The sequence below is a fragment of the Odocoileus virginianus genome, chromosome 11 (assembly GCF_023699985.2).
Source record: "Odocoileus virginianus isolate 20LAN1187 ecotype Illinois chromosome 11, Ovbor_1.2, whole genome shotgun sequence".
In the NCBI taxonomy this organism is placed as follows: Eukaryota; Metazoa; Chordata; class Mammalia; order Artiodactyla; family Cervidae; genus Odocoileus; species Odocoileus virginianus.
This window is the reverse complement of record NC_069684.1, coordinates 36,166,564-36,190,855: the sequence shown is the minus strand read 5'-3', so window position 1 is coordinate 36,190,855 and position 24,292 is coordinate 36,166,564. Positions and strand designations below refer to the sequence as shown.

Below are 24,292 nucleotides of genomic sequence, written 5' to 3'. Positions count from 1 at the left end.
GTCAGAGAAGACCAGTATGAGGCAGTCGATGGGCTCGCAAAGAGTCAGACATGACTCAGTGACTAAACAACAACAAGGACAACAACTTTACAAAACAAGAATGCAATCTACTACAGAGCTCAACATACACTTATCACGTGACCCAGCAATTACACTTGGGAGGTATTTACCAAGAAAAATGAAAACATACTTCCACAAACACACATGAATATTTATAGTAGCCCCAAACTAGAACCAACCATGTGGGTTAGAGTCTCTGAGGTGACTCCCGTGACCCCCTTCTCCTGGTATTCACGCCCTTGTGTTGTCCCTTTGAGTGTGAGCAGGAACTGTGACAGGTTTCTGGCCGATATAGTACGGTAATGGTGACAGAACACATGTAATTACACATATGTGGTTACATTACTAAGACTGTAAAGTCCATTCACCTCTGAGGAAACACATGGCCACCCGGGGAAGACCCATGTGGCAAGAAACCGAGGATGGCCTCTGGCTAACAGCTGCTAAAAATGGGGTCCTCACTCTGCAATCTACAAAGAGCCAAATGCTGTCAACAACCACACGTGCTCGGAAGCAGATCCTTCCCCAGTCAAGACTCGAATGAGATCACAGCCCTGACAGACAGCTTGACAGCTGCCTTGTGAGACACAGCTAAATCATTTCCTGACTCCTGACCCACAGACACTGAGAGACAATAAATGCGTGCTGCACGAAGCTGCTAAATTTGTAATAACATTGTTAAACAATAGGCAATTAATATACACCAAATGTCCAAGTGGTGAACAGATCAACTGTGCTGTTGATTTACCTGTACAATGGAATACTACACACTAGCAAAAAGTAATGGATTACTGATACCTGGTGGTGCTGGTGGTTCAGCTGCGCAGTCACATACAACTCTTACAACCCCATGGACTATAAAGCCCACCGGGACCCTGTGTCCATGGGATTTCCCAGAGAAGAACACCGCAGTGGGTTGCCACTTACTTCTCCAAGGGATCTTCCTGACCAGGGATCAAACCCACATCTCCTGCATTGCAGGCAGACTCTTTACTGCTAAGCCATATATATATACAACAATATAAAATTTCACTAACGCTATTCTGAGCAAAAGAAGTGAGACATACAAGATTATATACATTATGAATACACTCATGTGTAATTCTAGGAGAGACAAATATAATCTATTAGTGGTAAAACTTCAGCTCAGATTTCCTGAGGCCAAAGGCTAGGATTTTCCTGGGAAGCAGAGTAAGAGAATGTTTGGGAATACTGGAATTGTTTTGATCTTGACTGTGATGTGGTTAAACAGGTATATATACATTTGTCAAAACTGACCACAACACATCTATTTGAATTCCACAGTAAAGCTTTGGGCCACAAAAACTCGGTCACTCAAAACGCTATTAACATACGGATTTTAAGTCAGGATAGGGGCAACGTTTTGGGGACTGGACAGTAACAGGAGGGACGCCAAAGAGGTTTCTGAGGTCCTGGTTATGTTTGATTGCTTGATCTGAGTACTGGTTACACATGATTGTGTTCACTCTGTGAACATTCACCAAGCTGTACACATAATTGGTGGACTTCCTGGGTGTATGTTAAACACCAATAAAAAGGTGGTTTTTTTTTTAATTTTAAAGGCTAGGGAGTCATGCTAAATTACACTAAAGAGGCAAATCAATGCACTCCCTATTTCTCCATTGGATCCTGAATTTGTTTTTTACTGGAAACATGTGAATGTGGTCTGTATTAATAATATTTTATCAATACCAAACTTCCTGTGTGATAGTGGTATTATGGTTATGTAGAAGAATAACCTTACTCTTATGAGAGACAAGGTGAAGTATTCCAGAATGAAATACCATGTCTGTAACTAACTATCAAATCCTTCCCAAAGAAAAGAAAAATATAAAGAGACTGAAATAGAGCAAATTCAGCAAAAGGTAAACAATGCATCTTGCAAGCTTTTATGAGAGTTTTATAGGACTTCTCTGTATTATTCTTTCAACTTTTCTATAGGTTGAAAACTTTTCAAAATAAAGAGTGAGGGACAAAACATCTTGTTTGAACTTGTTATTCAAGAGTTCAGTAATCTTCCAAAACTGCATGCAGAGAACTGGAGAAGGAAATTAACATTCACAACATGAGCACTTAAAATGTACCACATACTCTTAACATCTGTAACTTCAGTCAACCCTCAAAGCAACCTTCTAGTTAATAATTATTACTCCCATTTTACAGAGAAGAAAACTGAGGCTCAGAGAGGTGGAGAGATAAGTCCGAGAGTGAGTGAGTGAGTGATGGAGTTCAAACCAAAGTCAATCAGGAAAACAAGCCTTTCTCTCCATAACATCTTTGCTATACTCTTCTCCCTTTCCGGCTTCTATGTTTTTTCAGTCCAAAATTGACTATATCAAAGGATATAGTCTATATATCTTATATATATGTCTATATATATGTCAAAGGATATACACTATATCCTTTGATATAGTTGATATTGGAGTGAACATGAACAGACTCGAAACCTACATTCCGTAATAATTCTCAATACTCAACAATCATTAAACCATCGGATTGAACCATGCCTCTGCTCTTCACTAAAGACAGAAAAGCTGGTGGGAAAGTACAGAAATAGGAATAACATTTCCTGTTCCTATGGGCCATAACATGTACAGACTAAAAGGGACTTTGATAAGAGATTAGCCTGGCAAAACAGAGTAATATGGAGTAAACACAACAAGAATATGAAACAATAAATGCAATTCCAACAGACTGTTTTGAAGACAGACTAAAACAATTATACCCTTATGAAAAAGCAAGTACATCAGTGAAATCTAAGTTACAAAGGACACCAAGGATAATCACTAGTTAGGGTATTCCTTTAAATTTTAAGGCGATTACTTAAGAGCAAATAAAACTTTAGTGAACTTCTGGTCAACGTATGAAAACTCATACTCCCAAAAATATTACAACAGGGACTGAGGAAAGGCTTAGATGGCTTGTGAGTGAAACTCCAGAGTTTACTACATGGAATAATAGATAACACACTATGTCAGGCACTGTTCTAAAACAAGTTAATTCATTTAATCCTCAGACCAGTGCTATGAGATAGGCACTAGTATTATTCTTATTTTACAGATGGGGAAACTAAGGCCAAAGATGTAACTTGGCCAATACCAACACAGTGTAAGCAGTGGGGCTAGGATTCTAGCCCAGTGGGGATGGTTTCAGAGTCCATACTTTTAACCACTGTTATACTGCCTTTCAAAGAAAGTGTTGGTTATCTACCCTCAATCTTTCAAAACCAGAGACTGATGCCACAAAGCTAACAAACTTTCTAGGAGAGACAGAATACTCGCTCAGTCCCACAGGTGTGATGCCTTCTTCTCACACCCAAACCAGGTTTGGGGGAATATATAAACAGTTCTTTCAGTTCCACTGTGTTTTACTGGAGAAATGGCAAAACCACTGATCAGAACTAGAAAATGAAATGCGAAGCAACTGCTAAAGAGAGTTGGTTCACTTAAAATGCATGCATTTGCAGCTTGTTGTCAGACAGGGACAGAATCTGATGTGAAACATTCAAGTTTTGCCCCAGTCTGCCAGCATTTTCTGATGCAATCCCATCTCTACCAGCTTTGGAAAGGAGGGCAAAGGAGAAGCAGAGTTGAAAACCAAACAGAGTCTGACCAAGTCCCCTTCAGGACCTTTGATCCCTTCCACGTGCACAGAGAAGACAATTTCCAGAACCAAAGGACTCCCTGGGTGCTAAAAAGCCTCCCAGTGGCAAAAATTCTAGTAACCTTCACAGTTACAATAAAATTACATATTCTGGCATCCTTTAATCCCAGTCTATAGGCATTCCTAATATACAACAGTTCAGAGAAGCCCAGATTCTGAGGAGCCTCAGTATTTCAGCAAGCTAAGTGGGTTAAGGCAAGAATGAAGAGTCCTGCCTCCTCTAACTCAGGACACCCCCCCATACTCCAGAATTTTAGACAGTGAGAAGACTAAAGCAGCCCTCTTTATTTCTCATGTTTTACAATGCAGACATCTCTCTGAATCATTCGCCACGCTAGCGGAAGCTGCTCTGGGGAACACGCTACTCCTCTAAGTGCAATTCCTGTAATAGACTTATCATAAAGAATGAAAGAGTAATAAGAAACACTAAGTGGTATTCTTCTGCCAAGGAAGTGAAATACCAGTAGGCGGCTGAAAAGTCCACAGGTGTTTCAAGGAGGTGAGAAATGAACGATGAGTCCAGGCTGACACCATTTTCTTCCTCCTCTGTCCAATCCTAACTAAACTTACACGTGCAGGACTAACTAGTGGAGTCACACACAAATCCAGGCTTAATCAGGCTCGTTACAGACCCTGCAAAATGGCGCTTAATAGCCTGTACTTCATAAAGGTTGTAATGAGCATTAAACGAGATAATAAGCGTAATTTGTCCTCGGCATGATAGCACACACTCAGTAATTGTAAAGTACCGCTTACCCCCAGTCCACCCCACCTTTGGACTACAAACGCGTTCAGAAGCCTTATCATCCACTGCTTCCTGACAGGGATGAGCACTGGTCTTCAAGGTCCCCGAACTGGAGTGGGATTTGGTTGCATCTGTGACTGAAAGGCTAGAGTCTTTGGCTGAGAAAACCAAACTAGGCAGCAAGGACACATTACCAGCCATTAGCTCGGTGGCCTGTTGTTTACAATGACTCCCCTTCCAACCAACACACTGAGAGAGTCCGAGTATATTTCCCCCCCTTCAACTTAGCAGGGGAAGCGCAAAGGTGACTGAAAACTAAGAGGCTGGCAGCAGGGTGGCCCGGGAGGCTGAGGCTGCGGAGAAGTGGGAACCCTGAAGGAGTCAGGCCCCTCCCGGGACCGAAGGGCCGGGAACGATCCAGCCTCTCACCCCTCTCAAGCAGGAGCCCTCGCAGCTCAAGGCTGGGGGATTTTTTAAGGGTCCCGCCACCGCTTCAGCCAAGCACAAGTGAGACCCCAGGGGCCGGCAGGCGGGAAGGGGGGGAGCCGCGGGCGCCTCCAAGCCCCAGCTCGGGAATGTGGTCAAAGAGGGGTCACCGGGGGAGGGGCCGGGAGGCGAGGACCTGGCGAGGGGCGGGACCCCGGAGGTGGCTAGAGGTCGCGGGCGCCTGCTTCGGAGGCTCAGGGTCCCCACCGGGCTCCCAGCCACCCGCCAACCACCCCCCACTCCAGCGGGGGTCCCCGCCACCACAACTGGGCAACCTCACTCCCCTTACCTGGCTCGGCTGCTCAGCCTGCTCCGAGGACGCCATCTTTCTGAGGCCTGATTAATCTATTGCCGTTGGGCGAGGCTTCTCCCAAGCGCCCTCGCTCCTGCTCTCTGCCCAGACTAAAGTAGCAGGAACTGAGCTGTCGATGGGGGACGGAGCGGGGCGGGTCACTGTGGGAGAAGAGGGGAGCTCCCACCACAGGGTCAATATGCGCTATTTCTATTAGGTCTCTCCTTTACAGCAAAACCGAAGTCTATCCTTTTTGCATCCTTATATATTTACTGGATTAAATCTCTGTCCATGGGGACATGTGCTCCTGCTAAGTTGCTCCAGTCGTGTACGACTCTGTGAGACTCCATAGACGGTAACCCATGTAGGGACACGCTAAGTAGTTAATTAATGAATGTGTAGAGACTTGGAAATTAATTAATCAATTGATCATTTGGTTCAGTATCATTTGTTGAGTTCTTACTATTGGCTATTTGGTAGGTGCGAGAAATAAGATACAAGACTCAACTTCTGCTCTCAAGTCCAGGCCAAATACACACACACACACACACACACACACACATATATACTCACATAATTAAAACATCTTGGAAATAGGAGTCTGATAACCGTCTGCAGGTCTATTAGAAGAACTCAGAAGGCGAGTGCTTTTGGGAGAGGAAGGATTCTACAAACCGTTATTACTTTATAGTGGTTGAGTTGTTAGATTTTTAAGCCAACTGTGACATTACACTGAAGAGCTGTATACATTAGAAATATCAGTCAGTTCATATCAGTTGTGTTTTATCAGTGATGGTGTATTCAAAAGCATGGCCTCAGTTAACAATTCTTCCTACCAAACAATGTTTTAAATGTATTTTTCTTATGAGATAATATCTGATTTCCTTTAATAAAATATGAAAGGGATTGACTCTGAATTAATACAGGCTGATAATTATTCCTTCCGTTCAGTTCAGGTCAGTCGCTCAGTCATGTCCAATTCTTTGCAACCCCGTGGACTGCAGCAGGCCAGGAATAACAGGTATAGCAAATTATTCCTTGTTTATGTAAAATGCCCCCCTTTTAAGCCAGGAAACTTTTTTATATTTTTTTTATTACTTTATTTTTGTGTTGGTTTTTCAGGGATGAAAAACACAGACTTTTCCCTAAGTAACAGTATTAGAGCAAGAACAAATATGTTGTCAAGCAGCATCTGGACAATCTCAACAGTGATGAGATTTCCCCTTCTCTCTCTGATTTGAGATCATAATGTTTAACCTAATATTTAAGCATTTCATTCCGAGGTCCCAACCCAATTTACAGAGCTGAAGCAGAGAATCGAATGCGTGGAAATGTGGCAGTATTTCATGCTTCTCTGTTTTGTCTTCAGCAAGATTGAAAACTACACTCATCAATTTTTAAAACTGATTTCCTTCAGATCAGCGTGAAGTTTGGGACATTTTATAGATCTTTTCAGGTTAGAAAGGAAAAACAAACAGTACAAAGTAAAATGACACTGCTTTAAGTATTAATATCATGCATCTGTATATGCAAAGAGGCTTCCCAGTCGGCTTAGCTCAGTTCATTTGCTCAGTAGTGTCCTACTCTTCGCGACCCCAGGTGACTCAGTGGTAAAGAATCCGTCTGCAATGCAGGAGATCCCCGTTCGATCTCTGGGTGGGGGAAGATCCCCTGGGAAAGGAAATGGCAACCCACTCCAGTATTCTTGCCTGGGAAATCCCATGGACAGAGGAGCCTGGCGGGTTACAGTCCAGGGGTTCCCAAAACAACATACACGGAGGAAAGAGTTCAAGGAAATAATTCAAGGAAATATACACGCCTGTCCTTCATACTGCAAAATTAACCCCTACTGACCTCATTTTGAACGGGCAAATGCAACTCCTTAATATTAGGTAGGAAAACAAACAAAAAACACCTCCTGGACTGAATTGCGCGACCTAAGTTGGCTTTGAACCCACAGACTACAGCTCCCAGCATGCCCCCGTGAGCCGCAGGTGATTAGGAGCAACTAGAACTCCATCTCCCGGCGTGCCTTGGTCCCACGCGTGATTTGCTACGGAGAGAACTACATTTCCCGGCATGCCGTAGGGGTGGAGTTGGGAAGGACTCCCGCTCTCCAGCCTCCCTGACTTCTCCTTGTCGGTCCGGTCCCTCCCTGAAGAGGATGGAGGTGGCCAGCGGCGTTGCAGCTCCGGAACCCGGCGAGATCCGGGCTCTAAAGCAGTGTCTGCTGCGCCGCAACAGAAGCCGGGAACAGCATGGCGTAGCGGCCTCTTGCCTCGAGGAGCTGAGGAATAAGGGTAGGCACGGGACCGGGGCGAGGGCTTGGGGGGCTGGAGCCCGGGATGAAGGGAGCCAAGGGCAAGGTGAGGATGTCCGGCGGGGCTAACCGAGATCAAGAAAGGCGACTTGGGGCTTCTTGTAACTCAAGTGGAGGAGCCTTGGGACAGATATGACTCACGTGGGTATAGCGAATTATCAGTTTCACAGCGTTTGTGCCAAGCGCTTTAACTTAATTTACTTTATGTGAGATTCATATGGTGGAAAGGCAGACGGAAGCAATATGCAAATGAATTAAAACAGACTCTACTTCGGTGTCTTGCCTCCGGTGACTCAGATTGTGGATCCAACCCAGCCTGGTGTATTCCTGCCTCTCGGGCTCCCTAAGGTGGTACTGGGGTCCCCAGGTGAGCCTACGGCGAGGTGGGGGCGGGTTTCCACAGCCAGCTCTAGCAGGTACCTGTGCGGTAAAGAGGGAGCCGCTACCCACCGGCCCAGAGGTCCAGACAAGGAACAGCTGCTGTGAGTGACCTAGCTTTCAAAAGTTCTGAGCCTCATACAGTTACTAGTTGCCTGACCTTGCAGGTAACCATCTGTTGATCCCCAATTTTCTCATAGGCAAAGTGGCTATATTTCCAGCCCTGCTTCTTTGAATTGTTGGGACTCTCCAAGGAGATGACATATTCAAATGACTTACAAGTCTTTAGCCTGTAGCAATAAATTGTTTACCGAAAGAAGTTCTTTAGGTTAAACGTGTGAGTCATCCGTAGGCAGGTAGTGAAGATGTATGTCTGCCTGTTCAGAGCTTCCTCCCAGAGTCACTCAACCCAGCCGGTATCAGATAGAAGTCTTTCAGAGACACAGAATCAGCCAAAGCACTCTAATGCTTCAGTGTCATAGCTTTTGCCCTATAAGTGTTTACATATTTTTTCTTGGCGTGAGGGTTCTTAAGTTTTAGTGCCCCTTTAGTGCAGTTGCACTTGGCACAGAGGCCCATATTAGTGCTTGTGTTTCTGGAGCTTGGCCTATGCAGGGTTTGCTGGGTGCAAGAGGAGATTGCCCGATGATATTTGTAGTCTCTCGGCTACTTCTCTGCATGCTCTAGTCCCATTAGCATTTTAGACATTGCCATCATTAGGCAAGTACAGACCTGCCCTGGACAAAACCTCTTGCCCGTTGATCACACAGATGAAAAGTTCCTGTTACAAACTTCTGTCTTCTGCCTCCTTTATACTTTTCTATAGGTTAGTAAGACTGTGAAGAAGATTCTGAAAAAACATATTTTTTTCTTTCTTTTTTAATTTTCTTTTTCTCTGGACACATGGGAGAATTTGAGTCATTTAGACCACTGAGAAAATGAACGAAAGACACTTATTCTCAAAGAATCAAATCAGACTTTTGTTGGTTGTTCATCCAAGGAAAGAATCGAGTGCCTCCTAATGAGGGTGTTGAGTAGCTGGAAGAAAAACGTTTTCAAGAGCCAGACTGTGTGGGTTTAAATGCCAGTTACTTACTGTGTGACCTTGAGCAAGTTACTTAACCTCTCAGAGCGTTGGATTTGACATCTGTAAAAATGGGAGTAATAATAGTACCTACCTTACAGGATTGTTATGAGATTAAGTACTGTATATGAAAAGCACTTCGTATAGTACCAGGCACATGGTAAATGTTGTATTAGTATTAGTGCTCATCATTATAGTTATTATTAGCTACCAGGGATTTTTCTAGGCTCTGGGGGCATACATACTGAGTACAAAGACAGATATAATTTCCCTATGGATATTTGTCAATTTCCAAATATTTTATTCCTCTCAGCTTGTGACATTCTGGCCATTGATAAGTCCCTGGCACCAGTAACCCTAGTCCTGGCAGAAGATGGCACCATAGTGGATGATGATGATTACTTCCTGTGTCTTCCTGCCAACACTAAGTTTGTGGTGTTGGCTGGGAATGAGAAGTGGACACACAATTCAGGTAAGAAATGCTGGCCGTACATACAGCATACCCTCCATCGTGATTCACTTTACTACGCGAGGCACCTGGTTGCTCTTTGGTTGGCTGTTTCAGCATTTATGCAGCAAGCGTTACTGAGCACCTTCTGTATGCCGGAGTGACGCTGAGTCGGGGGATGAAGATGAATGAGATGGGGTCAGGTCTCAAGTAACTCACAGACCCACAGCAACTAAAACACAGCAGGGCGGAGAGATCTGGGCCTCAGGTGGGGTCAGACTGCCTGATCTGAATCCCAGCTCTGCCATTTACTAGTCATGTGACCCAGAGCAAATAATCTAACTTCTCAGCCCCTTATTGAGATAGTAATTTCAGTACCTGTCTCCTCGGGTTGTTGTAAGGATGCAAGAACATAGTACATATCAAGCCAGGGCTTCTCAGCAATGCTATTGACATGTTGGGCCAGGAAATTCTTTGCTGTGGGGGTGCTGTCCTGTGCATTGTAGGATTGCTGGCCTTTACCCACTAGGTACCAGTAGCATCTCCTCACCTTAATCGTGACAACCCAAAATGCCTCTAGATATTGTCACATGTCTACAGAGGTGTGGTGAGCAGAATCACTCCCAGGAAAGAGCCACTGATAGAAAGCATTTAGATCTTATCTGGCATGCTGCTGCTAAGTCACTTCAGTCATGTCTGACTCTGCGACCCCAGAGATGGCAGCCCACCAAGCTCCTCTGTCCCTGGGATTCTCCAGGCAAGAATACTGGAGTGGGTTGCCATTTCCTTCTCCAGTGCATGAAAGTGAAAAGTGAAAGTGAAGCCGCTAAGTCGTTCCCGACTCTTAGCGATCCCATGGACTGCAGCCTACCAGGCTCCTCCATCCATGGGGTTTTCCAGGCAAGAGTACTGGAGTGGGGTGCCATTGCCTTCTCCGCTTATCTGGCATACAGTCAGATAAATCAGTATTAACTGTCACTACCATTACCGTCATCCTCACCGTCATTACAAAGGGAACTAATATGAATGAACAAGGATCAAAAAGCTAAAGAAGTGTCTTGAGGAGAGTCCCCAGGCCACCAAAGTGTGGAAATCACCCTTCAGCAATGACTCGTTCCAACCACCTTTTTACTCGGACTCTAGGGACAGCAAATAGTGGCTGCAGCTCCTCCAATCAAGAATGAGACCTGAACTTTCCTGGTGATCCAGTGGCTAAGACTCCAAGCTTCTAATGCAGGGGGCCTGGGTTCAATCCCTGGTCAGCAAACTAGATCCCCAATGCTGCAACTAAGACCCTGTGCTGCCAAATAATTTAATTTAAAAAAAAAAAGAATGAGACTCATCCGGACATTTAGGGAGTTTGGGATGAACATGTACACACTGCTGTATTTAAAATGGATAGCCAACAAGGACCTACTATACAGCACAGGAAACTCTGCTCAATGTTATGTGGCAGCCTGGATTGGCAGTTGGGGGAGGACGAATACATGTACGGCCGAGTCCTTTTGCTGTCCACCTGAAACTGTCACAACATTGTTAATCGGCTATACTCCAATACAAAATAAAAAGTTTAAAAATAGAGAGAGAGAGAGAGAGAGAGACCCATCCCCAAGCACAGAGGAATGCTGATGAGGAGGAATGTTTTTGGATATGGAAATAGACAAAAAACTAACCTAAAGGGAAGCATGGTGGCATCCTAGGTATGCATGACCATACACTGGATTTAAGTGGCTTCTTTCCATAAAAGAATACAGAGCAGTTTCACACAGAAATAGATGGAAGATGGAACAAGTGGGAAAGTTAAGGCCCTAGATGGGGATTGGTTTTCCCATGAATCCCTGAGAAAAGGTGCTTCCTTCAGCATCGAAATTATTCTAAATGATCAGTCGGAAGGACGTGCTGACATCCTGGAGGTCTGAGTTGGGGGAGGAAGTGAAAAGAGCACTGCAGGTTAATCTGACTCTTAACTGGCATTTTCTCCCTGTATCAGATGGAGGTACAGCTTGGATTACCCAAGAGTCCTTCGACAGAGACGAAACAGACAGCGGGGTGGGGGTGAAGTGGAAAAACGTGGCCAGGCAGCTGAAGGAAGATCTATCCAGCGTCATCCTGCTGTCGGAGGAGGAGCTGCAGGTGAGCGTCCCCCGCAGCCGCGCTCCCCTGGCTTCTGCTGCACTCTGCGTCCTAGTTTCCATGCATCTTGCCGCCATAATTTCATTATTCCTTCATTTTTAAGTAGTTCTCAGATGATAGCCAAGATTCTTCATTTTTCTAATTTTCTTTCTTGGAGTAGAAATTTTTTACTCCTCACTCTGCATCAGAATCACCAGTGGAGCTTTTTTTAAAAAATACAGATGCCACAGCCCCACATAGACTATTCAGGCCCAAGGGTGGAACAGGAGGTACTGCTAAAGAAGGTGAGTTAAATCTCAGCTCCATCACAAGGCTGTAGCCAGTCACTTACCCTCTCTGCTTACGTTTCCTCTCCAGTAAAATTGGGGTAAAAATAGTATGTGATAATTCAGAAAAATTTATTGAACCCCTTCCCTGTATGTGGCATAGTTCTTTGCACAGGGTTACAGGGCTTCCCAGGTGGTCGCAGTGGAAAAGAACCCGCCTACCAAAAAAAAAAAGAACCCGCCTACCAAATGTAGGAGACCTGGGTTCAATCCCTGGGTCGGGAAGACCCCCTGGAAGAGGGCATGGCAAGCCACTCCAGTATTCTTGCCTAGAGAATCCACATGGACAGAGGAGCCTGGTGGGCTCCAGTCCATGGGATCTCAAAGAGTCAGGCAAGACTGAAACAGTTACCACCCACAGTGGTGAACAAGCCAGACACAGTCCCTGCTCTGATGAAACTCTTAATTCTGGTGGAAGGAGGCAGACAAAACCAGCAGTGTGCCCAGAGGGTGGGGGCTACTCTAGATTGGGAGATTAAGGAAGTCTCCTTGAAGGAGGTGGCCTTTTGGTTATTTTTTAATCTTGTATATTTATTTTGAATAAATAATAGTAATACATTCACATGGTTCAAAATCCAAGAGACACAGCCGAAAATAAAATAATCCAAATGTCCATCAGCTGATGAATAAATAAAATGTTGTCTATCCAAATAATGAACTATTTTATTCAGCCATAGAAAGGAATGAAGTATTAATACATTAGGCTTCCCTGGTGCCTCAGACAGTAAAGAATCTGCCTGCAATTCAGGAGACTCATACTTGATCCCTGGGTCAGGAAGATCCCCTGGAGGAGGGAATAGCAACCACTCAAGTATTCCTGCCTAGAGAATCCCATGGACAGAGGAGCCTGGTGGGCTACCATCCATGGGGTTGCAAAGAGTTGGACAGGACTTAGAGCCTAACAGTGACAGCAGCGTGGAGAAACTTTGAAAAGATTGGGCTAAGTGAAAGAAGCCAGACATGAAAGGCCACAGATTTCATGATAGCATTTTTATGAAATGGCCAAACTGTCCAAGTCCTTAGAGATAGACGGTAGATTAGTGGTTGCTTGGGGGTTGGGTTTCTGGAGACTGTGAGGAGGAATGGAGAGTAACTACTGATGGGTACAGTTTTTTCTGGGCTGGTGACTGTGTTCTAAGACGGTGGTTGTGACTGCACAAAACACAAAAAAGCCCACTCATTTTACTAAACTCCACTCATTTATATGCTTCAATCAGTGAATTGTGTGGTTTGTGAATTATATCTCAATAAAGCTGTTTGGAAAAAACAGATATACAGAAAAAGTCTGACTTCTGTCCCCAGCCACCCAGCTTTCCTTCCTAGAGACAACCAATCTGTCAGTTTACAATTCCAGAGATAATTTATATATGCTATCGCTCAGTCATGACCAATTCTTTGCAACCCCAGGCTCCTCTGTCCATGGAATTTATCAGGCAAGAATACTAGAGTGGGTTGCCATTTCCTACCCCAGGGGATCTTCCCAACCCAGAGACTGAACCCAAGTTTCCTACATTGGCAGGTGGATTCTTTACCACTGAGCCACCTGGGAAGCCCATTTTATATACAATTACATAAATATGTTCTCCTCTTCCACTTTCATCACATAAATGGAAGCATAGATATTCTATTTCAAAGAAAAACTTGGCACGTTTTCCAGATCACTTTACAAAAGATAGTTCTTTTTTCATCGCTGCATAGTATTCCATTTCATGCCTATATTTTTCTATTTATTTATTTTGCTGTGCCAGGTCTTAGTTGTGACATGCAGGATCTTTAGTCAAGGCATGTGAACTCTTGGTTACAACATTTGGGACCTAGTTCCCTGACCAGGGATTGAACCCAAGCCCCCTGCGTTGGGAAAGCAGACTCTTAGCCATTGGACCATCTGGGAAGTCCCACCATAACTTACTTAATGAGTCTCCCCAGTGGGGGACATGCAGGTTGTTATCAGTCTCGCTATTCAGTCTGTACTGCAAAAACACTTAGACCCGTGTCATTTTGCACATGTGCTTGTCCATAGAATAAATTCATAGAAGTTTAGTTGAGAAACATTGGCAGGTCCCAAGAGGGGACACAGAAATAAACTGAAGAACTAAAGGTACCTGCCATGGAAAAGTTAGGGCCAGGCAGAGGAAAGGCAGGAATTTTTTCTTCTTTGTTTTTTTCTTCTTTAAGAAACAGAAAGGGGTCATGAGATCCCTTCCCATCCCAACAGACTAGCAAATTATGATACCCTTAGGATAAAGAGCATAACAGTCCTCACCAGAACAGGGATGCTGGAATACAAGTGAACCCAGCCCTGAGAGCTAGACTCTACAGAGGCTGGCCACGTGGCAGGTGGGAGAAAAATGGCAGGTAAAGAACCATGGGGAGTGAGAACGGAAGGGAGAGAAGGGAACAGCAGAGGATCCTAAGGATTAGCACTGACACTGATCCTTGCAAAGTTATTAACTGCTCTTGCCTCGTTTTCCTCATCTGTGAAATGGTGGTAATACTAGTACTTCCCTCATAAAGTTTGTGCCTCTTAAATGTTGGCCCTTATGAATGTGTATTAATATTACCTGTTCAAAAATGGATGCAATCTGAAAGTTAAGGGTTAAGGGTGACTTATCAAGTGGCCTCCTCAAAGAAGCCTTTCACAAACTCCAGCAGCCCTCCTTGTCAGTTTCTGCCCTAAGCGTTTTACGTCTGTTTTCTCAGTGGTGCATAGTGAGTGCAGCAAGTGGGATTTTAGTGTCCCAACTAGGGATCGAATCCAAGCCCCCTGCAGTAGAAGTGCAGAGCCTTAACCTCTAGACCACCAGGGACATCCTGTTTTGTTTTTAATAAGGTACTAAAGGCAACATTTTCCTAATTCTTTCACCAGAGGGAAACTGGAAAAATTACATGCCTCTCTCCTGGCTCTCGAGCTTTCCAGGTGGCACTTCCCAGGTGGTAAAGAACTTGCCTGCCAGCGCAGGAGGCTTAAGAGACGCAAGTTCAGTCCCTCAGTCAGGAAGATCCCCTGCAAGAGGATTCTTGCCTGGAGAATCCCATGAACAGAGGAGCCTGGCGGCCTACAGTCCATGAGGTCGTGAAGCGTCAGACACAACTGAAGAGCCTTAGCGCAGCACAGCACAGCACTCCTGACTCTCAGGCAGCCGTATTGGGTAACTTTGGGAACTAGATGAAATGAGTCTTTGAAATTGATGCATTTGAGAGACATAACATCATGTTCGGAAAGTACTTTCAGATGTCTTAAAGCCAGTATTTGTTTGTCAGATGCTCATTGATGTCCCATGTTCGGAGCTGGCTCAGGAACTCGGCCAGAGTCATGTGGCAGTCCAGGGGCTCCAGAACACCCTCCAGCAAGTTCTTGACCAGAGAGAGGAAGCCCGTCAGTCCAGGCAACTTCTGGAACTTTACCTCCGGGCTTTGGAGAAGGAAGGTGGCATCTTGTCAAAGCAGCAAGGTAGGCATTGTGCTGACGTCTCGGTAGGAGCCTTTCCTTGAGAGAGAGCGAGGTGCTTCCCATGTGCTCAAGAAGAGTGATGCCACAACTGTGGGTGTTCTAAGATGGCAGGCTGCTATCTGCCCGCCTGATTGCTCTGACTGGTTGTTGGGTTGGCTATGTGTATGCGTGGCATGCTGATGGACCCTCTCTCTCACATCTGCTTTGCAGAGTCCAGAGCTGACCTCAGAGACGAGAGGGATGCTGTTGACACAGGCGTTAGAGAGAGCTCCTCCAAAGTTACTCCTGCAAGCCAGATCCTCTTGGCGCTGAAGGAGAAACCTGCCCCAGAGCTGAGTTTGTCTAGTCAGGATCTGGAGGTGGGCGAGCACCAGGGACTCTGACCTTTGCAGGGAGACACTTGTATCAGGGTTTTTTCACCTCTGCAGACCCTGAATCATAGCTGCCAATTTGCCTGTTATTACAATCTAAGCTTCCCTTGTAGCTCAGTTGGTAAAGAATCCGCCTACAATGCAGGAGACCCAGGTTTGATTCCTGGGTTGGGAAGATCCCCTGGAGAAGGAAATGGCAACCCACTCCAATATCCTTGCCTGGAGAATCCCATGGACTGTAGCCTGTCAGGCTTCCCTGTCCATGGGGTCGCAAGAGTTGGACACGACTTAGCAACTGAACCACCACATGCAAAGCGTTTGCAAATGTCTCACATCATCTAAATCTTAAACAAAATGGGTGCACTTCCTCAGATCATCCGACCTTATTCTCTGGTCCAGAGTAGGTAATGAAATGTCTGACCCCGACAGGGGGGAGTTACAGGACTCAGGCTTCCGAGATGCATCTGCCAGTGGTTGAAAAACATCCACAGGCCCAGAGGTACATGAAATATTCATGGGAAGGACCTGTGCAACGGGGTTGTCTTGTCCTGACTCTCAGACCAGGGAACCCATCAGAGTGGGTGCTCTTCCTTGTCCCTGTCCCCAGCACTACCTCAGTATAGCTAGAAGGGAAAGAGGCTGTATTGAATTGAACTTGGCTAAATTTCCTGCGAGTGGAGGACTTTATGCTCCAAGTAAACTACTCTAGAGGTCCTTTCCTGTTGTTGTACGGTAAGCAGAGGCCTGTGACAGCTTAATAGGAAGGAAACCTGGCATCTCAGCATAAAGCTAGAGACCGATACTGCCGATTCTCACCTCCCCTAAAGAAAATCGCAAGAGCAGCAGAGGGGCTGGTTCACAGTGGTTCTTCTTCTCACTGCAGTTGGTTGCCAAGGAGGACCCTAGAGCACTGGCTGTTGCTTTGAACTGGGACATAAAGAAGACAGAAGCCGTTCAACAGGCCTGTAATCAGGAACTTAGCCTACGCCTCCAGCAGGTGCAGAGCTTACGTTCTCTGAGGAGCATTTCAGCAAGGACGAGTTCGCTGCCTGGAGACATGGAGAACCCCAAACGAACCAGACGAGACCCCATGTAGCTGGCAGCCAGCAACATGCCAAAGAAAACCTTGGGTTTTGTGTCAGTATCAGTAAATACCTTTAGCCTAGTGTCAGTAAATACCTTTAGCCTAATCATTATAGCTACTTACATACTCCTCTGCCCCCTGCCTTTCAGAGTGTTCTCCTGGAACAGACTGGAAGATGGGCTTTGGGTCTTCTTCAGAAAAGCCATTCCAGCTTCCTTCACACATTGAACCATAAGGCTGCACCAGCTCCTCTAATTGCAAGCTCATATGTTCTCGGTGTAATAGTGGTTGTGAAGGGCGTGGAAAAGACACTGTCATGTTTCAGGCCAACTATCCTTTTTTTTTTCTTTTCCTTCTACATCAGACAAATGGTATATCTCTTTCATGATGTAATCTATGCAACCATCATAGTAATGGACCTACTATTCTTTTCCTTTTTTTTTTTTGATGTGGACCATTTTGAAAGTCTTTATTGAATTTGTTCCAACACTGCTTCTGTTTTCTGTTTTGGTGTTTTGGCCCTGAAGCATGTTGGATCTTAGCTCCCTGACCAGTGATCAAACCCGAACCCCTGGCATTAGAAGGCAGATTCTTAACCACTGGACCTTCACGCAAGCCCAGATGCACAATTCTTATTCTAAAGATGGAACTGCAGAATTTTAAACACAAATAATGGTAGAGAAGGTGACGCATCAGTGTTGATTATGGCCACAAACTTGTTTCTCAAGTTAATGAATTTTTTTTGTTTGTTTAAAGGCACATATTAAATTTGCAGACCATAGGGACATACAGAGAGTCTAATTCACTGTTTCTAATATCTAATTCAGTATTGTGAAATTATATCCATTACCACTGTGAAACTTTTCAGTTTTCTAATATGTTTTATCAGCAGGGGGTATAAAAAGGTCATTAAATCGATCTCTGTGAGATACGACTCCAGGTCTCTCTGGGTGCAGAACAGAGACTTCGGGTTTATATTCCTCTTGTTTCTGTACTAACTTGTTCTTCAAGTTTTGTAATCTACAATGCAATTTCTCTTGCAGGGAAAAAGATAATTAGTTATTGACTTATTTGACTTACTTTTTAAGCATACTTAGAGGAAAATGGAATAGTATTAAGAATACATTGGCTAATTATTAAATAAAGAAATGTAACAATAAGTCCTAAGGTGAGGCAGAGATGCAAAAAACAAACAGAACAAAAAGAGCTATTTGCTTCTCCTATGACCTTCCTCAAGGAGGGCTCAGGTCTACTCAGCATACTCCTACTAATGCCTTATGCCATTGGTTCTCACTTGCCCCAATATTTTCTTCTTTAATAGCATATTTTATAATGCCTTCTTAATTATCCTTAAATGAAAGCCAGAGCTGATAACCTACCTACATGTATACCTTCATCAACACAATACCCCCAAATGGAAACAAAGGAAAATAATATTCAATAAGATGGTCTGTATCTATCTCAGTTTGCCCTTTTCCATAGATGACCATTAAAAGGCACAAGGAAGCTCTCAGGTGCTTATCCTTACAAGTGAATTACCCTGAGTTTGTCAGAAGCAGCCATGCATGGTACATAGTGATTGGTGACTCAAATTCCACAAGCAGTATTGCCCTTCATAATGGGAGTTCCCAAAATAGTGACGTTCTGGGCAGTCTAACACATCTGTCTTTGATTTACAAGGTGGCTGCATTCTTGACAAAGCCAGGAGATGTTAAAACTGGAAAAAATACTTTGTATATAAAACAGAATTAGGTTTGGGGCTGATTTGGAATGGGTTTTCATTCCTGTGAACAGCCAGCATGACATAAAAGTCATGTGGTGGGGGTGGGAGGAAAGACACGTGGGATCTGGAATGATAATTCACTATGTTGAACTGTCCTGTGCTTTGCAGGAAGACTAGCAGCCTACCTCCCACCCCACCCATCCAGTGTCAGTAGCAGCCTCCAGGTACTGAGACAGTTGACAAGAGCCCCCAGGTTCTCAAAATGCCCCTGGAGGGGCAGTAATGCCAGTTGAGGATTTTTATGACAGTTTGCAGTCAGCTCTGTGCCAGCACCTACTACACTGGAGCCTCAAAACTGAGTGAGCTAAAGAGGGTGTGGTGTACCATCTCTCATTTTGCACATGAGCAAAGTCATGCTCAAGAAGGATCAGTGACTTGCCTCATGTCACAAGGCTAATTGGAGGGCCAGGGTTCAAAGGCAGGTCTTTTGGCTTAATTTTGGTTTGGGGTTTTGGTTTTTTTGGCCATACCACCCAGCTTGTGGGGTCTTAGTTCCCCATCCAGGGATTGAATCTGGGCCCTTGGCAGTGAAAGCACAGAGTCCTAACTACTGGATCACCAGGAATTCCTAGATCTTCTGGTCGAAATCCTGGTGTTCTTTCCACTTACTTGTATTTTCTCTTAAGTCTACATATTCTTCTACTCTACATCCAGATCACTGGTTTTGTTAATTTGTAGTTCAGTCACTCAGTCATGTCTGACTCTTTGTGACCCCATGGACTGCAGCACACCAGGCTTCCCTGTCCTTCCCTATTATTTTGTTTTGTTAATACCAAAATAGTAAGTTGAATTCAGCTCCAAATGGAAAAGACCTAATATGTTTGCAACATGATTGCTAAAAGATTTCTAAATGTAGTCCTTGTGCTGGTAGTGTAAAAGAAGTAAATTAGCCTTGTGAACACTATAGTTAGCACAGTAGCAAAGGAAGCCTGGATTCCAGAAATAATAGAACAGCATCTCTATTTAACAGCTGTATCAGCAATTATCTCTATTCACCAATTTTATCAGCATCTCCATCTTTGCCCTACTGAATGAAAAATGTTTTCTTCAGTTATTACACAGTAGAGCTTTAGTTGATGGGCCAGGTGTTGGTATTGGTCTTCTGTATTAGAAACAAACCTGCTGAGCATCTCAGCTGCGTAGGAGAATAGAAAAAGTACTTTGGCCTTTGGAACGAGACAAACCCACATGGAGTCTAACCTTATGGGAGAGTGGTTTCCAAAAATGAAAGGTTAGCCTAAGGCCCCAAGGTGGAAGGGGTTAAATTAAATGAAGGAAGTTGGAGGATATCACCGACTCAATGGACATGAGTTTGAGCAAGCTCTGGGAGATGGTGAAGGACAGGGAAACCTGGCGTGCTGCAGTCCATGGGGTCACAAAGAGGCAGACAAGACTGAGCGGCTGAACAAGTATGAGGAAGAGCACAGTACCAGCACAGCATATAGAGTGAATGGTTCCCTTTCATTGCCCCAGGGCCAGAGAGAGGTGGGTGGGAACGGAGACCTTAGTCTGCAAACCCTAGACCAAATGTAGAGTCAAAAGTTATTTTGCCCCAGGTACCGCTTACCTCCCCTACACCACTGTGCCTCCAGGCCTTCTAGAATAGAACGTAGCAGCAGAGCAATAGTCTAAAAATAGGAGAGAGAGAGAGGGAGCAGGGCACAGCCTATGTTAGGAGGAAAGACTGTCAAAGAAAGCAACTGGGACTAATGAACTCTACATTAGCCATATTCCATTCTTTCGACTCAAGTCAAATGTCGGTCCCCATTAGGCAATTGGCTTTGACAGGAGCCATGCTAATTACCACTTACCAACCTTTAATTTCTGGGTAAAAGCAAAAGGAAAAAAAACTAATGGATTTTTCATTTTCCAGAAAGAAAGGAATAAAATAATAGTAGTCTGTTAAAAAATGCATTAATTACAAGAATTATTAATGTGCCTTTACTCACCAGATTTTTTAATTTCCTAATTAACTTTTATTATCTTTTTTTTTTTTTTGCCTTCAGCATTTCTTTTCCTATTTTGTTGTATTTTGCCTTAAGTTATTTTGGCTGTGTCTTATATTACTTGAGGTTTTTAAGGACCTTAGAAATTATCTGCTCCAAATATCCACTGCCTGAATCTGCAACACAGCTGACAGGGTGAGGTCCTCTGCACTGTCAGGAAGCCCCCAGTAAAAGGAACAGATCCCCTCCTCCCCAGGAAATGCACTGAATTTTCAGATCGCACATCCTTAACATTGGCTGTTTGGTCAAACTAAGTCAGACAACACTTCCACAATTATCAATACAAGGAAGTAACCAACAGGTTACTGCAGAGCTATGAGATTTTCTTCAGTATTCTCTAACACCATGTTACAGGAACTATCACCATGAAAATTCTGGCTTTTCTCCAGCTTACAGTTATTTTAAAAATAGTTTATTTATTTATTTATCTGGCCGTGCCAGGTCTTAGCTGTGGCACACAGGATCTTTTAGCCGTGGCATGCGAACTCTTAGCTGCAGCATGTGGGATCTAGTTCCCTGACCAGGGATTGAACCCAGGCCCCCTGCATTGGGAGCATGGAGTCTTAGACAGGTGACCACCAGGGAAGTCCCAACTTACAATTATTTTAATAAGAACAGAATGTGTATCTTTTATCACTTAACTATTTAATTATAGACAAAAAGGATAAATTAGTGTTTTTATTAAAGTTATGAGAAGCTAGAAAAGGGGTTCCCCAGTGTCTTTGCCTCGTTCTTTCTAGCCTAGGAATAGGAACTTCCTTCTTCTTAACAGCTGATTGACATATCCTCTTCTGATTTCTTTAAGATCAAATCCCTGTCTCTCCTAAAGAAGCTGCCGTTATTAAGATGTAGGTAATCCCTTCAGCAGGCGCTGTCAAGTCAAGGATATGTATCCCCCATGAGCTCACAGGCTAAGTTTCCACTGAAATGGTTTGCTGTCAGCCCTAACATTCGAATACTATGAAAGGACTTCTATTGAATGCTTATGTCACATCAGTTCTTCCTTAGCAGTTAAGGATCTACTCTGGTGACAAATACTGGAAACAAATGTGAGAGAATGAGTTAGCAGCCATCCAGGCCTTGATGTCCTAGATCTGCACATTTGACTATACTGAACTACACAAACGCAGATGAATGAAAGTCGTTCAGTCGTGTCTGACTCTTTACAACAGCATGGACTATACAGTCCATGAAATTCTCCAGGCCAGAATACTGGAGTGGGTAGCCTTTCCCTTCTCCAGGGTATCTTCCCAACCCAGGGATCGAACCAGGTAGGATTAAAGTCTACCAAAAACCTGATGGTAGGAAATTACCCTAGTTTACTAATGATGAGCATGTTAATCTAGTTTAGCATGCAGTTGATGCCAGTTTACATTTTTCTAAGGCCCCTGAACTAAGGTGGGCTTAAACTTGATGGATTTCCTGGAGGTGCCGTTAAGGTAGCCGCATTTCCTTCAGATGTTGCTTAGTTAAAAGCTCCCATCTCTGAACTTTTCCGGTGCTCCTCCTGCCAATAGAGGGGTTCGACCCCTGGTCTGGCAAGATCCCACATGCCATGGGGCAACTCAGCCCATGCCCCACAGCTCCTGAGCCCACCCACCCTAGAGCCCAGGCACCAGTGCTCTCTTGGTGACAGCACTGCAGTGAGAAGCCTGACACCACAATGAAGAGTAGCTCTCACTCGCCGCAACTAGAGGAAGCTCACACACAGCAACAAGGACCCAGTGCAGCCAAAGATAACATTTAGTTTTTTAAAAAGTTAAAATCCCTAATCCTAAGGAATGTGTACGTGTGGCCCTAAGCAAAACTGAAAGACAGCATGCTTTTCTTCTAGAAGAATCTTAAATCCTGAAGGTCAGCTGGCCTTTCAGGCAGGCATCTTCCACCAGTGTGCTGACCCACTTGCAGGTCCCTGAAAGCTGCTGTGTTTGAAAATGAGGAGGCTATTAAGACTCTTCCATCACATTATACTTCACTCAGCTAGCAATTATGAATATGAGCTTAGCTCTGTGGAAGACGGAAAGGAACGGTCAGCAGTCATACTTTGTGAGTCTGTTCCCCTGGTATCCAGAGAAGAAAACATCCTCTCAATGCCTTCCAGCTAGCCTTTGCCAGTTTTCCTGATACTAATCCTGACCATCAGAAACTTTCCTTAACTCCTGGTAGGAATCTCTAAGCTTTAAAGTTTAGCATCTAAAAAAACCACATGCTGGAAGTTTTCTTTAGCATCTAGGATTTAAGAGCCGTAAACAAGGTGTGTAATCAAGGAAGGATTCCGGGGCTAATGGGGAGTATTAAAATTTGATTAGGGTTTGAACCTGAGCATGTGTTTACTCCCACCTCCATCTGAGCAGACCCAGATCCTGGTCCAGGTGAGGCTCAACAGTTGCTTTGTGTTCTCTTTAACAGAAAGAGAAACGAGAAAGGAATCTCCCCCTCCTTTCACCATCATCCACTTACTTCTGTGGGAAATTATTGAGGAATGGGAAAATGAAACATTTATATACATAATAAATTTCAATACATATGCCTCTGTCTCAGACCAAGTCCAGATCCTGCGACTCTGTAGGTCCCAGAGTTTGTTTGTTTTTCTGTTTTCTTTGACCTTGAGGCCCGGCTTGCAGGATCTTGCTTCCCCGACCAAGGATTGAACCCAGACCCTCAGCAGCAAAAGGGCAGAGCCCTAACCATTGGACCACCAGGGAATTTCCTGGAGGGCCTTGTATTAAAAGTTAAAGCAGTCAAACTACAGGCTGAGAAGTAGCACCACTCACTCTGTTTGGTTTGAAATAAACCTGAAGCTCTCATCCATAAGAATTGCAACAGCAATATTAACTTACTGATTACCATTAGTATGGGTATTTTACAACAGCAGGTTCAAATGGAACTTTAAGCATGTCATCATGATGTTGTCTGTTTAATTATAGCATATTTGTTTTCAAATTAATTTTGGCCAAAATATGAGGGATAATCATTTTGCTCTTTGAGAACAGTGTTTAAAAATTGCTTTTAATATGAGGGAAATTCATTAGACAGTTTATATCAAAGTAAACTGAAATGTTATTCTGGACACTTAACTATGTAGCTTTTACCTATTATAAATCAAAGCAAGGAAGATGAGGAAAGAACAACTTCTAAGCACAATGAATGTGGAAGGAAAGCCCCATGATTGCATTGACAATAATGGCAAAAGCCACAAAAATCTTTATCAAAAATTCTCTTCTTTGATCAAACCTGTGGTTGCCAAGGGGATGGGGGAGGGAGGGGGATGGACTGGGAGTTCAGAGTTAGTAGATCCAAACCATTACATTTAGAATGAATAAACAAGGTTCTCCTCCATAGTACAGGGAACTATATCCAGTTTCCTGGGATAAGTCATGATGGAAAAGAATATTTTTTAAATGTATATCATATATATATATATATATATGTATGTATGTATACATGGGTCACTTTGCTATACAGCAGAGATTGGCACAACATTGTAAGTCAACTCTACTTCAGTAAAAAATAAATAAAAATAAAATACTCTCTTTGGGTTCCAAATTACTGAAAACATCTAGTAGTAGGTGTTTTTAAAGTTTACATAAAACCTACTTTTCAAAGTACATGAGAAAGAGAAGACAACTGCACAAAGAAGA

The 24,292-nt window shown here is 43.9% G+C and overlaps 2 protein-coding genes and 1 non-coding gene across 7 annotated transcripts in view; 1 reads left to right on the top strand and 2 right to left on the bottom strand.

Moving 5' to 3' along the window:
• PEX14 (peroxisomal biogenesis factor 14) overlaps positions 1–7,244 on the bottom strand; it is a 140,231-nt gene extending 132,987 nt beyond the window's left edge. The window contains exon 1 of one of the 4 annotated variants that reach the window (XM_070474268.1): positions 7,122–7,244. In XM_070474268.1, the coding sequence (XP_070330369.1) occupies positions 7,122–7,244 (123 nt within the window). Of the gene's footprint in view, positions 1–4,516; positions 5,039–5,264; positions 5,369–7,121 lie in introns of those variants that run through there. The other 3 variants (XM_020890857.2, XM_070474267.1, XM_070474269.1) reach the window with 3 other exon arrangements.
• Positions 7,245–7,336: 92 nt separating this feature from the next.
• Positions 7,337–24,184, top strand: DFFA (DNA fragmentation factor subunit alpha). Of its 2 annotated transcripts, XM_020890674.2 has the most exons (7): positions 7,337–7,567; positions 9,363–9,521; positions 11,488–11,630; positions 15,218–15,407; positions 15,618–15,766; positions 16,662–16,915; positions 17,012–24,184. In XM_020890674.2, exons 1-6 carry the CDS (start codon positions 7,432–7,434, stop codon positions 16,872–16,874), a joined length of 990 nt encoding a protein of 329 aa, XP_020746333.2. In that variant the 5' UTR covers positions 7,337–7,431; the 3' UTR covers positions 16,875–16,915; positions 17,012–24,184. The 2 variants fall into 2 exon arrangements, with proteins under 2 accessions (XP_020746333.2, XP_020746272.2); XM_020890613.2 differs by having other exon boundaries at positions 16,662–24,184.
• Positions 17,216–17,276, bottom strand: LOC139037596 (small nucleolar RNA SNORD77). The gene has a single exon (XR_011490478.1). It is a non-coding gene; the product is annotated as a small nucleolar RNA SNORD77 (small nucleolar RNA).
• Positions 24,185–24,292: the final 108 nt, after the last annotated feature.

What these genes read in the sequence shown, in the direction of transcription:
- DFFA (XM_020890674.2), top strand. Translation starts at nt 7,432, where the DNA reads ATGGAGGTGGCCAGCGGCGTTGCAGCTCCGGAACCCGGCGAGATCCGG. An exon ending in GAAGTGGACACACAATTCAG is followed by an intron (nt 9,522 to 11,487) that starts GTAAGAAATGCT and finishes TCCCTGTATCAG; the next exon opens with ATGGAGGTACAGCTTGGATT. An exon ending in TGTCTAGTCAGGATCTGGAG is followed by an intron (nt 15,767 to 16,661) that starts GTGGGCGAGCAC and finishes TTCTCACTGCAG; the next exon opens with TTGGTTGCCAAGGAGGACCC.